The sequence below is a fragment of the Leguminivora glycinivorella genome, chromosome 4 (assembly GCF_023078275.1).
Source record: "Leguminivora glycinivorella isolate SPB_JAAS2020 chromosome 4, LegGlyc_1.1, whole genome shotgun sequence".
NCBI classification, from domain to species: domain Eukaryota; kingdom Metazoa; phylum Arthropoda; class Insecta; order Lepidoptera; family Tortricidae; genus Leguminivora; species Leguminivora glycinivorella.
The window spans coordinates 1,653,066-1,667,661 of NC_062974.1; the positions used below are offsets into that span (position 1 = coordinate 1,653,066).

Below are 14,596 nucleotides of genomic sequence, written 5' to 3' on the forward strand. Positions count from 1 at the left end.
CATCAAAACCAAAATGTGGTAATGTCATGTGCACATGTATTGAATAATAATATAAAGTTGGTGCAGTGTCCAGTTTTCAGTTTTGTATGCGCATGATAAAAATTCGTACTGAATTTTGCTTTACAGACAGTTCATCCGAGGTTTCAACACACGAGTGTCAGAGAGAGACAGACCTAACATTTGGCTAACACTTCTTCTTCTTTAGTCGTTCTCTCAATGCTGAGGATCATGTCATTCTGTTGAAGACTAGGTCCCTCCATAGGCGCCTGTTCCTCGCCAAGCGCATGGCATCCTATGTACGGAAAAAGAAGGGCCACAGACTTTAAAGGGGCCCCATACAAATCAGATTTTTTCTTTTTCCTATCACATTCTACCTAATACAAGAAATTCAACGCAAGAATATCATTCCTGGTATGTAATAAAAATCAAACAAAATACAACTTCCAATATTGTATTTATAAAGAGTATAAAAACATAACAAATATAACACCGAGTAGTCCAAAAATCTGTTATAAACAATTACACCGAAGACAACTCGATTTTGCTCTTTCAAAATATGTGTACTCCTGAAACAAGAAAATGATAATTTTAATACATATGTAAAATTATATAGGTAGTTAACGAATGATGAATTTTGATATACCTATGGATTTCAGGAAGAACGGCGTATTGTAAGGAAGGAAAAATGAGTCTCTACGAGATACTTGCAGCGGTATCTTCTCAGTGCCTAACTTTAGGTTATTGCCTCCCGCCTCGCCTCGGCTAGTTGGTAAGTAAATTGCTTAATATATGTTACATATTGATGAATGAGTCTAATAAAAATGAGTAGGTACCTCAAAGGTATTAAGTCCTGAGTCCTGCCCTACAGAACTCTTCCAGATTTTTTGAATTCGGTTTTGGTCTACCGGTCTTATACGTAGTGACACTTCCAACTGAAATTTTGGCATTCATGGCTGAGGTATTTTTATTTATTTGGAACTTCTAAGTCTAACGTACCAACAAGAACGGAGCTGCCAGGAGTAGCGCCTTATGCCGAGGTTTTACTACGTTGTGCGGGATAAGAGCGTAGTTGTGAAGCTGATGAGCTCACGGTCCCAGCTGTGGGCGATCTTTCCTACCTTTTATATCAACATACCAGTAGGAACGAAGCTGCCAGGAGTAGCGCCTTATGCCGAGGTTGTACTGCGTTGTGCGGGATAGAGAGAGTAGTTGTGAAGCTGACCAGCTCGCGATCCCAGCCATGGGCAATTTTCCCACTTCTCGGAGCGCGTCGCCTGTCATTATCTGAAAAAGGTGACAAATACAAGCTTTTCTCACAAATTGCTTCAATAAATACTTATCGAGAGAATTCTAACAAATCCGGAATATTAGGTTGCGTTGTTTTATCCTGTCTATCATCTCATTAGCTTTATTCGAAGATTTAGCTCAATCGTAAATAATCAGAAGTACAATAAACTGTCAGTTGACATAATGGACATACTTAATGGTTTCATGATGGAATTGGACAGTCAAGTGCAAAAATATGTATCGAAAAAATTGTCTCATAAATATAGTACTTACTACGCTCTTATTACACCGGACTAGGATGCTATGGGACATATTTTTGAGTAAGATATTTTTACACTTGACTGGACGCAGCCAATGTGAATGAGCTATAACTATCCTAGAGACAGAGTTAACTCTAACTTAAGTTCCGCTTCATCACAGTCGGGCCAGAGTCGGGCCTTGAACCTCGAATATGACCAATCTCACGATTTGTGAGCGTTTCGTGAAGCGTTTGTGCATTCGGTTACGCACACTGGTCATTAGCGTCCCTGACTAGGTAGATCGGGACTAGGGTTGCCAACTGTACTATCACAGAATATATAATATTACAAGTACAGAAGGCTCACTCCTTTGATGTTCACAAAACGCCGCCATTCTAAATTCTTACCTATATTAACAAACGGACCGCACGCGTGCAGACGACATTGAATTCTATTGCGCCGCGCGAAGGTCGTCGCCACTGAATGGGCCGCGAACTCGCGGCCGCCGGCATGTACTTGTAGCGCGGCGAAAGGATCGCGGAGTGAGCCGCCCCTGGTACTATATAATACAGTACCTACTGTAATATATTTTGGCCCAGCGTACTACATTATATATGAAAAATATATAGTACGCAAAAGTACTATATTTTTGGGGCCCTTGCCAGAGGCAATTTACACTAGCGTCAAAACGCAAGGAGTGGCGATATGATAATGAAAAAAATTTCGCGCTCCATTTGTATTTGACCTCCATTGTAAATTTCATAACTTCGTCCTGACATGAAAGTATTACAGTTACAAATATATTAAGCCTTTATACTTTATATTACAAATATATTAGTTCTTTGCAAATATTTGTATTTTTTCCACAATATCCTTACTACTTCTTCTCTATTTCTAATATTACATTTCTTAAAGAGATTACTCCTTCGAGTTCTCGAGATTCTCTCTACCCATTCGAATCCATTGGTATTACATCGGGACCAACCACGTGCACTGCTGTTAGATGCTACCAATGTAGACTTCTAGAATTTTCAAATGTCCTGGAGAAAAAGTTAAATCATCCACATTACCTTGAACTCTAAAAGCATGAGGGAACTCCTTTTCATCACAGCTGGTCCATCAACCGCGAATATGACTTGGTCATTAGCGTCCCTGACCAGGTATAACGGGACCCATGTACACTGCTGTTAGGCAACTAATGAAATCTCCGGGGCTTACCAAATATACTGGAGACATATAAGCGTGGAATCCATAATACCTTGAACTCTGAAAGCATGAGGGCACTCCGCTTCATGACAGCCGGTCCTTCAACCGCGAATATGACCTGGTCATTCGCGTCCCTGACCAGGTAGAACGGGACCACCCAGGTGCATTGCTGCTGGACACGACCGATGTAGTCTCCCGGAGGAGTTATCACTTTCATTTCCTGGAGACAGATACGAGGGGCAAACTGAAAGTATTTAGAATGTAACATTTAAGAAAAAATATTTGCTTACCAAAAAAAAGAAAGTAATTTAGTACTTTTTAGGGTTCCGTAGTCAACTAGGAACCCTTATAGTTTCGCCATGTCTGTCTGTCCGTCCGTCCGTCCGTCCGTCCGTCCGTCCGTCCGCGGATAATCTCAGTAACCGTTAGAACTAGAAAGCTGAAATTTGGCACCAATATGTATATCAATCACGCCAACAAAGTGCAAAAATAAAAAATGGAAAAAAATGATTTATTAGGGTACCCCCCCTACATGTAAAGTGGGGGCTGATATTTTTTTTTCATTCTAACCCCAACGTGTGATATATTGTTGGATAGGTATTTAAAAATGAATAAGGGTTTACTAAGATCGTTTTTTGATAATATTAATATTTTCGGAAATAATCGCTCCTAAAGGAAAAAAAAGTGCGTCCCCCCCCTTCTAACTTTTGAACCATAAGTTTAAAGAATATGAAAAAAATCACAAAAGTAGAACTTTATAAAGACTTTCTAGGAAAATTGTTTTGAACTTGATAGGTTCAGTCATTTTTGAGAAAAATACGGAAAACTACGGAACCATACACTGAGCGTGGCCCGACACGCTCTTGGCCGGTTTTTTATATCAGCAAACACGGAATGAAAGAAATGCACTATTACTCGTAGTTTGGAAATTGGTATAGGTATATTATTATATCGCAATCAGTTATTACTTAGTCGGAGCCTAATTCAATTCAGTTCAATTAATAATGAATAATAATAAATATTGGGGACACCTTACACAGATCAACTTAGCCCCAAATTAAGCAAAGCTTATACTATGGGTGCTAAGCGACAATATACATACTTAAACACAGATAAATACATACTTATATACCTTAGAACACATCCATGTATATCTCATCACACAAATGAATACTTATATATCTCATCACACAAATAAATGCCCGTACCGGAATTCGAACCCAGGACCGCGGCTTAGCAGGCAGGGTCACTACCGACTGAGCCAGACCGGTCGTCAATTCGATCAATTCAATAATTTTATTTCGGAAAAATCCATATTGTTAGTGTACATTCATTTAAACCTATGTTAGTTACATTTACATTACATCTAAAAAATATAATTATAATAAATTAATTAATTTATGCAATTAATATATTCATTTATGAATTATTCCAAAAGGAATTACTGATATTAGAGATATTTGATAATCTTGACATAGGCCAAGCATTAAAAAGGTGACGTCAAAAGTTGTGTTCCAAGCATTTCCCTTTACACCTACACGACCTTTCCTACATATTGTCTCATAAATATTATTGGATTGTCAAGTCTAAAACAGAACAGGCGTCAGAAACTTTAAGTCTACGTAGGAATGAACTGAATAATTAGAACAAGAGTATAATATGAGTACCAAATGCCTATACTTTACGCTGAAATCGTTCTATCAACAATTCAACAATAACGCGGGTCTTAAGACGATACGGTAGGGGTCAATTCTCCATACAAACGCTCTCGACTATTTCCTCCCTGGTTTTTGAAGATAGAGCAATGATTTTTTCAACACAGATTGTTATTAATTTTATCTGTGTCGGACCGTTTTGATTTTTTTGATATTCTGTTTTTTAAAGACTCTAGCGCCAATCAAAAATTTCCAAAAACGGCCTTTTTCATTGTGGCGCAAAAAAGGTGTGATACTCAAGATTGGTAACAATTAACCAAAAAAGCTAAACGGTCCGACATAGATTATTTCATTGTTATTCAGATTCTCAAATTTCGTTCCGATTGATTAAGTTTTGAAGGAGGAAAGAGTCGAGAGCGGAACCTCGATTTTAAAGATTTTTTTGAAATATCTTTTGACTGAGTTGTTCTTAATGGACAATTTTTTTTCGATCAATCTAGTTAATAACACTTGTATATTTAACTAAAATTCCCAAGTTGAAAGGGGGGCTCCTTTCCATTTTAGCATTTTCGCTACCGTATCCTCTTAAGGCAGATCAAGTACCTGCAATCGACAAGGGAAGCAGCAGGACGCAGCAGCTAGCCGCCTCTGCATCTGCATCGCCTCCTGCCGCGTGTTGTCATGGAGATGCATCACGAACGCCCGCCCGGAGCCGCACAGGCATCGCTGGGTTTGGCTCGACACCTCGCTGGCCAGGTATAGCGACTCGCCGTTTGGGACGCGAACTATGTAGCGGTTTTCTGAGTCTACTCTTGAAATTACTGAGAAGAAAATCAACACCAGATTTGTGTAAATATGTAACACTGATATCTACTCAAACTTTCGAAATGATTTAGACAAACTGAAGGTTGCTCATTATTGAACTTTGGCGTCAGCTTGTTGTTGGGAATATTGTTAGTGTTACTTCTCGAAAACCAGCTGCACCAACCCCGATTGATGTACTGATCTACGACACTTAAGGTCTCAAGACACTTAAGGTCTCAACCAAACAGTAAACTCACGCAGCAGAGGTCTATGGAACTTCTCATACAAACCATTTTATCCGAACGCTTTGACGGTGACAGACGCTTTGAGGCAACCGACCCTCAGTAGTCAACAATGAAATTCTAAGGGGACTAGATGGCGCTGCCATCACGTGCGTTTCGAGCTCGTGTTTATTGTATATTTAAAAATTGAGTTACGAGTTTCATCGCCATAGGGTTATTTCAATGTGCGCTTTGGTGATTGATAAGCGTCTACGAATGTTGGTGACTGTGTCCGTCGAGGTGGAAGAGACTGATGAGCGCGCGAAGGCTGGCTTTACCGGTTCGATGGAGTGGACCGTAGGAGCGGTTCGCGTTTGGAAGGACGGTCAGTGAGCGCGGGATGTGTGCAATAAAAGTGGTTTTTGGTGGAAATTCCGGTGGTTTAGAGTGTAATTGTTGTGAGCAGTGACATTATTTTAGTGAAGAGGGTATATTGTATCATAAGTTGGAGGTACGTCGTTGTCAGTAATCGGCGGCGACAGCGATAGCCAGGGCTTGTAGTGTGGCCGATTATGGTACACTATTTTCGGCGCGCCGCACTCCGTTTCGGTGGCCCTGTGGTAGTCGCGGTCGACTAAACTTTATCGCTCCGGGTGGACCAGGTTCGAGCCCCGCTGAACTCTTATTGTGTGTGCATTTTTTTTTTTTTGTTAAATTTTTGTTTTTTTTGTTAGAATAAGTCACTATCTTTTTAATATTAGTATATAGTTTTGACGTAATATGTGTAATTTTTTAGCTGGCGACTGAATAGGTAGTGATTATTTTTGTTGACTTTAATGACAGTTATTTTAGTCTGGGACATTTTATTTTTATTTGTAAAATTTTGTTATTTTTAAGTAATTTAAGTAGTTTTTGTTTATTATTTTTATTGTTTTCTGTGTGAGGAATAATTTTGAGTCATACCCATAATTTTAGATTGCAGCAAAATTTTTGATTCCTGTTTGGCCTTATGGGTTTTATGGCCTTTTTTTTATATGTGACATTTTATTAAGTTTTACAATTCGGTGGTTGTATATAAAAGTTTTTTTTTTATTGTTATTTTATTTTTTCATAGCGTTTATTTTTTGTACAATGTGTGTTTTTGAGCAAACATGAGCAACCCCAATCTTCAAGCGTGTCCGTATTGTCCTGGCGGTTCGAAACTGTATGTTGTCCCCAGGGGCCTAAATGTTCATATTACTCGTGCGCATAGGGATGTGGTTGGGTTGCAGGCGCCTTGTGCTGGGGGGGAGCTGGGACCGGGAGTGGGAGATGATGTGGAGTTTTCAAAGCTGGCCGAACTGAAGAAAAACGTTAGGGTTTTGCGGCACGTTCCGAGAGGGGCGAGAAATCAGGCTGCCGGGAAGTTGTGTGCGATAATTCAGGATTGTTTGAGCAATAATGAATTGAAAGATTGGTTTGCTTTGCTCACCTTTTCTTTCACGGCTTTGAGGGTTCCCGAGAATATCAGTCCCAGAACGTTGACTTCAAAGGTTAAAGAGAATATTGACAGCTGTTGTCTGTACTTTCCTGCTGAAATCGGTCTTAAGACAAGTTCGGTTTACCGTACTATAGAGGCGAAAGTGCATGATGGAGATTTAAGAGGGGCAGTCAGACTTCTGTTCTCCGATTCCACTCTCGCGCCGGCTAGTGCAGACACGTTGGAGGCTCTGATTCAGAAGCACCCGTCACCTTCAAGGCAGTTGAATTTCCCCCTGAGCCTAATTTGTCGAGTCCTTTTTTGACAGTGACACAGGAGGAGGTCGTGAGCGCTTTGGGGTCCTTTTACAATGGGTCTGCGTCTGGGCTGGACGGCTTGCGCCCTCAACATTTGAAAGAGCTGACTTCTTTGTCGGCTGGAGATAATGGCAGAAAATTGTTGGAGTCCCTCACAAGGCTTTGTAACTTCCTTTTACGTGGCATGGTTAATCCCCAGGCTTGTCCATATCTGTATGGGGCATCTTTGTGTGCCTTGACGAAGAAAGATGGTGGGATTAGGCCAATTGCTGTTGGGAATACGTTGCGACGCCTTGTTTCCAAACTTTCTTGTCGTGCAGTTAAGGAGGAGATGGCGAAATATCTTCAGCCATGTCAGGTTGGATTCGGAACGCCTTTGGGGTGTGAGGCAGCTATCCATGCAGTGCGGTCATATGCCATGGCTCCGGAGAACGTTTCTAGTGTGATACTGAAAGTGGATATTAGAAACGCTTTCAATTCTGTGGAGAGGGATGTAATTTTGAGGGAAGTTAAGGATAGGGTACCATCGTTATTTCCGTTCCTTCACCAATGTTATTCTTCCACAAGTAATCTCTTTTATGGGACTGATCCGATTGCATCACAGGTAGGTGCTCAGCAGGGCGATCCGTTGGGCCCTCTCCTTTTTTGTTTAGCCATGCAAGGTGTCATCCGTTCGCTAGCCAGTCCTTTAAACGTCTGGTATTTGGATGATGGTACGTTGGGTGGAGCGCCGGATGTCGTGTTGGGGGATGTGAGGAAGCTAGTGCAAGCGTTATCAGCCGTTGGCTTGCAGGTGAATGCTGAGAAGTGCGAGTTGTTTCTTTGTGGTCCGGAAACTAGGGGTTGGTAGCCGATTTTGAAGATGTTTTGCCTGGCTTAAGGTTGGTGGAGAAGTCATCTTTAGTGCTCCTTGGGGCGCCGATTTTTTCGGAGGGGGTTAATCAGGTGGTTCAGGACAAAACCGTGGCGCTTTCAGAGTCTATGAAGCACTTGCAGCATGTCTCGGCGCATGTATCTTTGGTGTTGTTACGTAACTGTTTATCAATCCCACGCGTAACATACACTTTGAGAACGGCGCCGACTTGGATGCATATGCAGGTTGTGATGAGATTCGATGAGGTGCTCCAAAGCGGTCTGGAGTCCATCCTGAATGTCCGGTTTGAGGAATCCCAGTGGTTGCAGGCTACTCTTCCCATTCGGCATGGCGGGTTGGGGGTGCGTCGCATGCAGGATGTGGGACTTGTAGCTTTTCTTGCATCTTCACACGCGTCTCAGGGTCTGGTTGCACGTATTTTGTCAGTTCGTGAGATCGATATGCACATGCCTTTTGTGGGTAGCGCATTGGATGAGTGGGCTGTTCGCTATTCCAGCGGGGCCAGACCGGACAACCTCGGAGCTCAGAGATCGTGGGATGACCTTCTGTGCCGTCAGGCATACGAACAGTTGCTGGAGAGCGCATCGGGGGTTGAGTTGGCTCGGTTAAAGGCGGCAGTAGCGCCCGAGTCGGGGGCCTGGCTACACGCCTTGCCATCATCGCACTTGGGTACGTTGTTGGATAACGACTCCTTGAGGATTGATGCTGCGTTAAGGCTCGGGTGTACTGTGTGTGAGCCTCATCCATGTGTCTGTGGTGTAACGGTGGAGGCAAATGGGCACCATGGGCTGAGTTGTGCGCGGTGTGCTGGTAGGTTTCCTCGACATCATGCGATTAATGATATCGTTCGCAGGGCGATGGTGTCGGCGAACCTGCCGTGCGTGTTGGAGCCCCAGGGCCTTAGTCGTACGGATGGAAAGAGGCCTGACGGTCTCACTCTCGTTCCGTGGGCTAAAGGTCGTAGTCTGTTGTGGGATGCTACGTGTGTGAGCACGTTTGCTCCATCACATCTGGCACAGACTACGCGTGTGGCGGGCGGGGCGGCGGAGTACGCGGCAAGGCAAAAGCATACCAAGTACTCGAACTTGAAGCCGGTGTACGATTTTGTCCCTGTTGCGGTTGAGTCGGCTGGTCCCTGGTGCGCCGAAGCCAAGGATTTTGTGAAGGCCCTGGGTAGACGCTTGCGGGATAGGGGTTGCGATCCTAGATCGGGTTCGTACCTGGTACAACGTATATCGTTGGCTATACAGCGCGGCAACGCGGCTGGTATTTTGGGGACGTTTGTTCCGGGTACTGACCGGGTTGGGATATAAGGTTTTTATTAAGGGTATTTATTGTGATTGCCTTTTTTTTTTTTTTTTGTGTGCTTGAGTTTTGACGATGCGTGTTGCGGATAATGTATGTTATGGTAATGTTTTATTTTGACGAAACCTTAGGTGGATGGACACTCTGTTATATGACGAAGCCTGCGCTGTGGATCTAAACGTATGTATTTTTTAATGATTTCTTTTGTTCAATAAAAATTAATAATAAAAAAATGAAGGTTTATATGTGATGCAAGATTAATTTTAGGCTATGAATTTTGTTTACACTGCGTAGGTACATGTGTAATTCTAAGGTTATATTCAATTTACGAACGTTTTAATGGGTTGGTGTAACCGACGCGAAAGAATTAGAATTGAAGCGCTGACGTGACTCTTCACCGACCATCTATGGACTTTCTTTATAGCGTAACAAGGTTTACGTAATATAAAATCATCATTATACTCACAATCATCTAGCTCCACCGTTTGTTGGATCTGTAGCGTAGACACACCGATGAGGAAATCCAGTCCATGTACTGGTATAAACTGGCCTCGAGGGGCGGAGCGCCAATCTAACGTTGACACAGGCAGCTCGGCGCGGGACACTGACGATCAAGAATATGAGCTATGAAATCTAGGAATTATGGGATTTTAGTATAAGTGTATAAATTCAACTCATCGACTGGAATGAACTGGCTAAAAGGCACAGAGCACCAATCTAACGACAACACTGGCATTTCAGCTCTGAGCCAGATCAGGAATTTTGAGGACTCTTATACATTTAATATGTAGATGTCATAACAATTTCATAAAAGAAAAATTAACTGACCTCAGTAAGTGTGACTGGGAGGCATTTTAAAGCGCGGCAAAAGTGGAGATGAAAATTAAAGTGGATTGGAGGAGTGGAGTGGAAATAGAGTTACCCACCGTTTTGTCGTGGTTGTACACTGATTACCAAATCCGGTCTCAAATTTGAACCATCATCTGTAAAACAAAAGCTACATTTTAAATTCTGCATTAAGGCTAGTTAGCAAATTTTCCTGAGTCCCACAATTATACGTATAAGCTTGAGCAATATAATTATTTTCGGCTATTCTCCAAGTAAATCTCTTAAATTGTCCTCTGGATGTGCAGGTTAGATAATTATATGGACCAATTTTCCGAGTTAATTTCCAGATTTATTTCAAAACTACAGAGCTATGGGGTTTCTCGGGGCCACTATAGTGTAATGGGGTTTCTCGAGGCCACCATAGTGTAACAGTTTGATGACTATTGGATTACGGTTCGTTACAACCAAACTCTATGCCATATAACCTTATTCCTAAAATGTCGCAATGCCAAATAAGATTAGTCTCAAAATGAAATTACTTAAATCTACTTCTCAAATTACCGTATTCCCAAAATGTCTTAAAGTCAAATTAACTTAAAACGAAAACTTCGTTTTCTCAAAATGCCTAAAATGCAGTATCCATGAAAACTGTATTTTTACAGTTTTTCATAAATAGTTAGCATTAAACTTAGCACTAAATGAATACTAAAGTTAATAATAAAACACAGTGCAAGGGGTATAATGCACACTGCAGATAATATTTTAGGTATTCTGGGAATGTGTCATTTTGAATTTTGATTATTATGAAACTAATACATTTCGGATATTGGATGTAATAGGCCAATGTCATTTTGGCATTTTGATGATTTATAAAATAGATTTTGATAATTTTAGACATTTTAACACTAATCCGTTTTAACATTGCGACATTCTAAGATGTGGTACTTATTATAAAATTTGGTTGTAACGAACCGTAATCGACTATTGATGCTTTCACTCCTTGTTTTTCTAGAAGACTGGGCCGCTAAAGGTTATCAACAACACACAAATTGTTATTGATTAATTCTAATTACCTTCAGTCGCCGCCGGATTGTCAAATCCCTTATCATTTAAATCAGTTTCATGTACTCCATTCATTTTTGTTTCTTGATCGATTTCGGTCTTAGCGGTTTTCTTGTTCACGGTTTTTTCCTACGTTTTTTTTTTTTTTTTTTTTAAGTTTGTTCACACGCGTTCTGTTAACGATGTTGTCGTGAAGTGTGGACGCTATGTTATCGATGTATCGGCCGTTCTTATCTTGCTATCGATAGCAGATATATTATCTTTGGGTATCTCGTGTCCGGATTACGTTACATTTATTTCTATTATGTTTGCACATAATGCAGTGCAGTTGTTGTTTAACGTCATCGTCATACATTTGTTTATATACTTAATTTATTTTTAATGTTTATAGGCTAAATTATTTTACTTACGGTCTTTCATTGTCATCAAGTCAAGATCTGTTTATAAGATCCTAGAGAAATCGTGATAACGTTTTAAAATATTATTACACTTAGTGCGTTTTCACATTATCCGATCCGATATCGGATGTCGGACCGATATCCCATACATTACAGGCGCCATCTTAGATTTTTTCCACTAATCCTTCCGAAATCCGATATCGGATCGGATAATGTGCAAGCGGACTTAGGTTAGTGATTTTTAGGGTTCCGTAGTCAACTAGGAACCCTTATAGTTTAACCATGTCTGTCTGTCCGTCCGTCCGTCCGTCCGTCCGTCCGTCCGTCCGTCCGTCCGTCCGTCCGTCCGTCCGTCCGTCCGTCCGTCCGTCCGTCCGTCCGTCCGTCCGTCCGTCCGTCCGTCCGTCCGTCCGTCCGTCCGTCCGTCCGTCATCCGTCCGTCCGCGGATAATCTCAGTAACCGTTAGCACTAGAAAGCTGAAATTTCGTACCAATATGTACATCAATCACGCCAACAAAGTCCAAAAATAAAAAATGGAAAAAAATGTTTTATTAGGGTACCCCCCCTACATGTAAAGTGGGGGCTGATATTTTTTTCATTCCAACCCCAACGTGTGATATATTGTTGGATAAGTATTTAAAAATGAATAATGGTTTACTAAGATCGTTTTTTGATAATATTTATATTTTCGTAAATAATCACTCCTAAAGGAAAAAACCGGCCAAGTGCGAGTCGGACTCGCCCACCAAGGGTTCCGTACAAACTTTCTTTCAAACTACCTAGTAAAAATAATCTCATATTTTCATATAACTCTAATGACTTGACTAGAAGACAAAAGTATAGGCACTAATGAGTATTATAGTGTATAGCGCCATCTCCCGGTCAATTTGCTAACTAATTTGCGCGACCTGGTTTTTCAGGGCTAATTCTTTATAATGTTAACCGATTTAAACAGTTTTTACTTTATTGGACAGAAGATGGTTTACGTAACATCTCGTATTAATTTGAAGTACGATATACATCCGCAAGGGTGGGTAAATTGAAAGTAAAAATCTGAAAAGTTTTTTGTGAATTAAAAAAAAAGTATTCAAAATACAAACACGATTATATTTTTCCTGTAATATATAGCATAAAACCAATGTTTTCTAAAATTTTCATAATTTTTCGTTGGTAAACTTCGGAGATAAGGGGGGAGAACGGTATTTTTTTTTACATTTTCCTTCAAAATTCTTTTTTTTTCCACAACAAAAAAATTATAAAAAATAGCTTATTTACGTTCAATTTGAGCTCTTTCCAACGATACCCCACTTGACCTAGTAACTTGAAATTTACAGTTTGCCCCCCTTTCATTTTGGCCATTTTCTACAATTAAAATTAATATATTCAAAAAAATTATACTTTCTATTTGTAGAGGTTTACAATGTTCACAACTATTCCAAATTTCAAGTTGATAGCATTAGTAGTTCTCGAGATATTTAGGAATGTGACAGACGGACAGACAGACGGACAGAGTCGCACCATAAGGGTTCCTGTTGTACCTTTTTGGTACGGAACCCTAAAAACATACATATAAGACATACCTTTGTGTCGATAGATATTTTTCAGTACAGATGGTGTTTTTTTTACGCACTAGTGCGAGAAGTGGTTCATTATATGCCAGGTCGAAACTTCGGAGGCTCATCTGTACTGAAAAACGTCGTACGATACACGTGCGAAAAGGAAATTCGTAACTCGTGTCGATTTAAAACACTCCCTTCGGTCGTGTTTTAATTTATCGCCACTCGTTTCGAACTTCCTTTTTTACGTACTTGTATCGTAATGTACCTACTATTATTTTAAAGCACATAAAATTCGAATAAAATACACTGCTGACACGGGTCCGCTCACTGCTCAGTTCAGTCTGCGCCCAGCGCTCATAGACAGTGGACCTACGTTCGATAGTCCGGCGCACCGTGCTCTCGTAAGCGTAAGCAGCTAGATAGTTCTGAGAAGTGCTGTATAGGTACTGCGACTAAACAAATTTTGATCCTGTTGGTGGCAAACAGGCATACGGTCCGCCTGATTTTTAAACATGCAATTTTATCCAAGAAATTTTACTTGAAATCTGATGAGAGTTTGAATTATTATTATATTTCGGGACCAGGGGAGGGGACCGATTTTTGAGTCTCACGCGTTCGAATTCAGAAAATTGTCACTGAAAATACTAAGCAATTCACTGTTTTCAACCGATATTTTAGTGACAAATCCCATATGTGAGATTCAAAAACCGGCCCCCAGGATGAGGTTCTGGTTTTCATGGGTGAGTCAGGATATGGTCAACAAAACTGCTATTTTACTCATTATAACTCCACTATGTTTGGGCTTATTACATTTGGACTGATGAGCAGCGTCGATCTCGATGATGTCCAAGGTCACATGATCGAGTCAGGAAATGAATAACAGAACTGCTATTCTACTTATCGTAACTCGACCATGTTTGATCTCATTAGCCGGGCCAATAACACATGTAATTTTTTGCACACAGCTCAGCTCTTTGAAACTGTTTATTTTAAGTTACTTACAATAATTGTAAGTACCTACTAATTATTAGTAGGTACCATATAATAATAATATATTCTTATCTCTTGTAAACTTTACAAAAAAGTTAACACATGAAACCAAAAGAATTGTTACTAGCAATTAAATTCAAAACTATCAAGATCATTCTTGCCTGTGTGTTGCGTTACCGGTGGCTTGCGTACCGAGCGCCAACGCCATCTATCAATGGCTATTTCACGAAATTGATGAACGCTCTAAGGAATAAGGGCTCTTAGTGTAGTGGTTATGCCAGTCGACACTAGATGGCAGCATTAAAAAACACTGGGTTACACTGTATGACATTTTTTCATTTCATCATTAAGTAAATAGCATTCGTTATAAGTAAATAGTATACGTTAATTC

General features: G+C 40.6%; 1 protein-coding gene across 1 annotated transcript in view; it reads right to left on the reverse strand.

Annotated features, from left to right (window-relative positions):
- Positions 1-388: 388 nt before the first annotated feature.
- The window catches only part of LOC125225145, a 59,041-nt gene continuing 44,833 nt past the window's right edge, over positions 389-14,596 (reverse strand). The window contains exons 6-12 of the mRNA XM_048128717.1: positions 11,269-11,386; positions 10,294-10,350; positions 9,834-9,971; positions 4,991-5,208; positions 2,785-2,976; positions 1,136-1,284; positions 389-566 (exon numbers count right to left, since the gene is read on the reverse strand). Coding sequence (XP_047984674.1) covers positions 389-566; positions 1,136-1,284; positions 2,785-2,976; positions 4,991-5,208; positions 9,834-9,971; positions 10,294-10,350; positions 11,269-11,386 — 1,050 coding nt within the window. The remainder of the gene's footprint in view (positions 567-1,135; positions 1,285-2,784; positions 2,977-4,990; positions 5,209-9,833; positions 9,972-10,293; positions 10,351-11,268; positions 11,387-14,596) is intronic.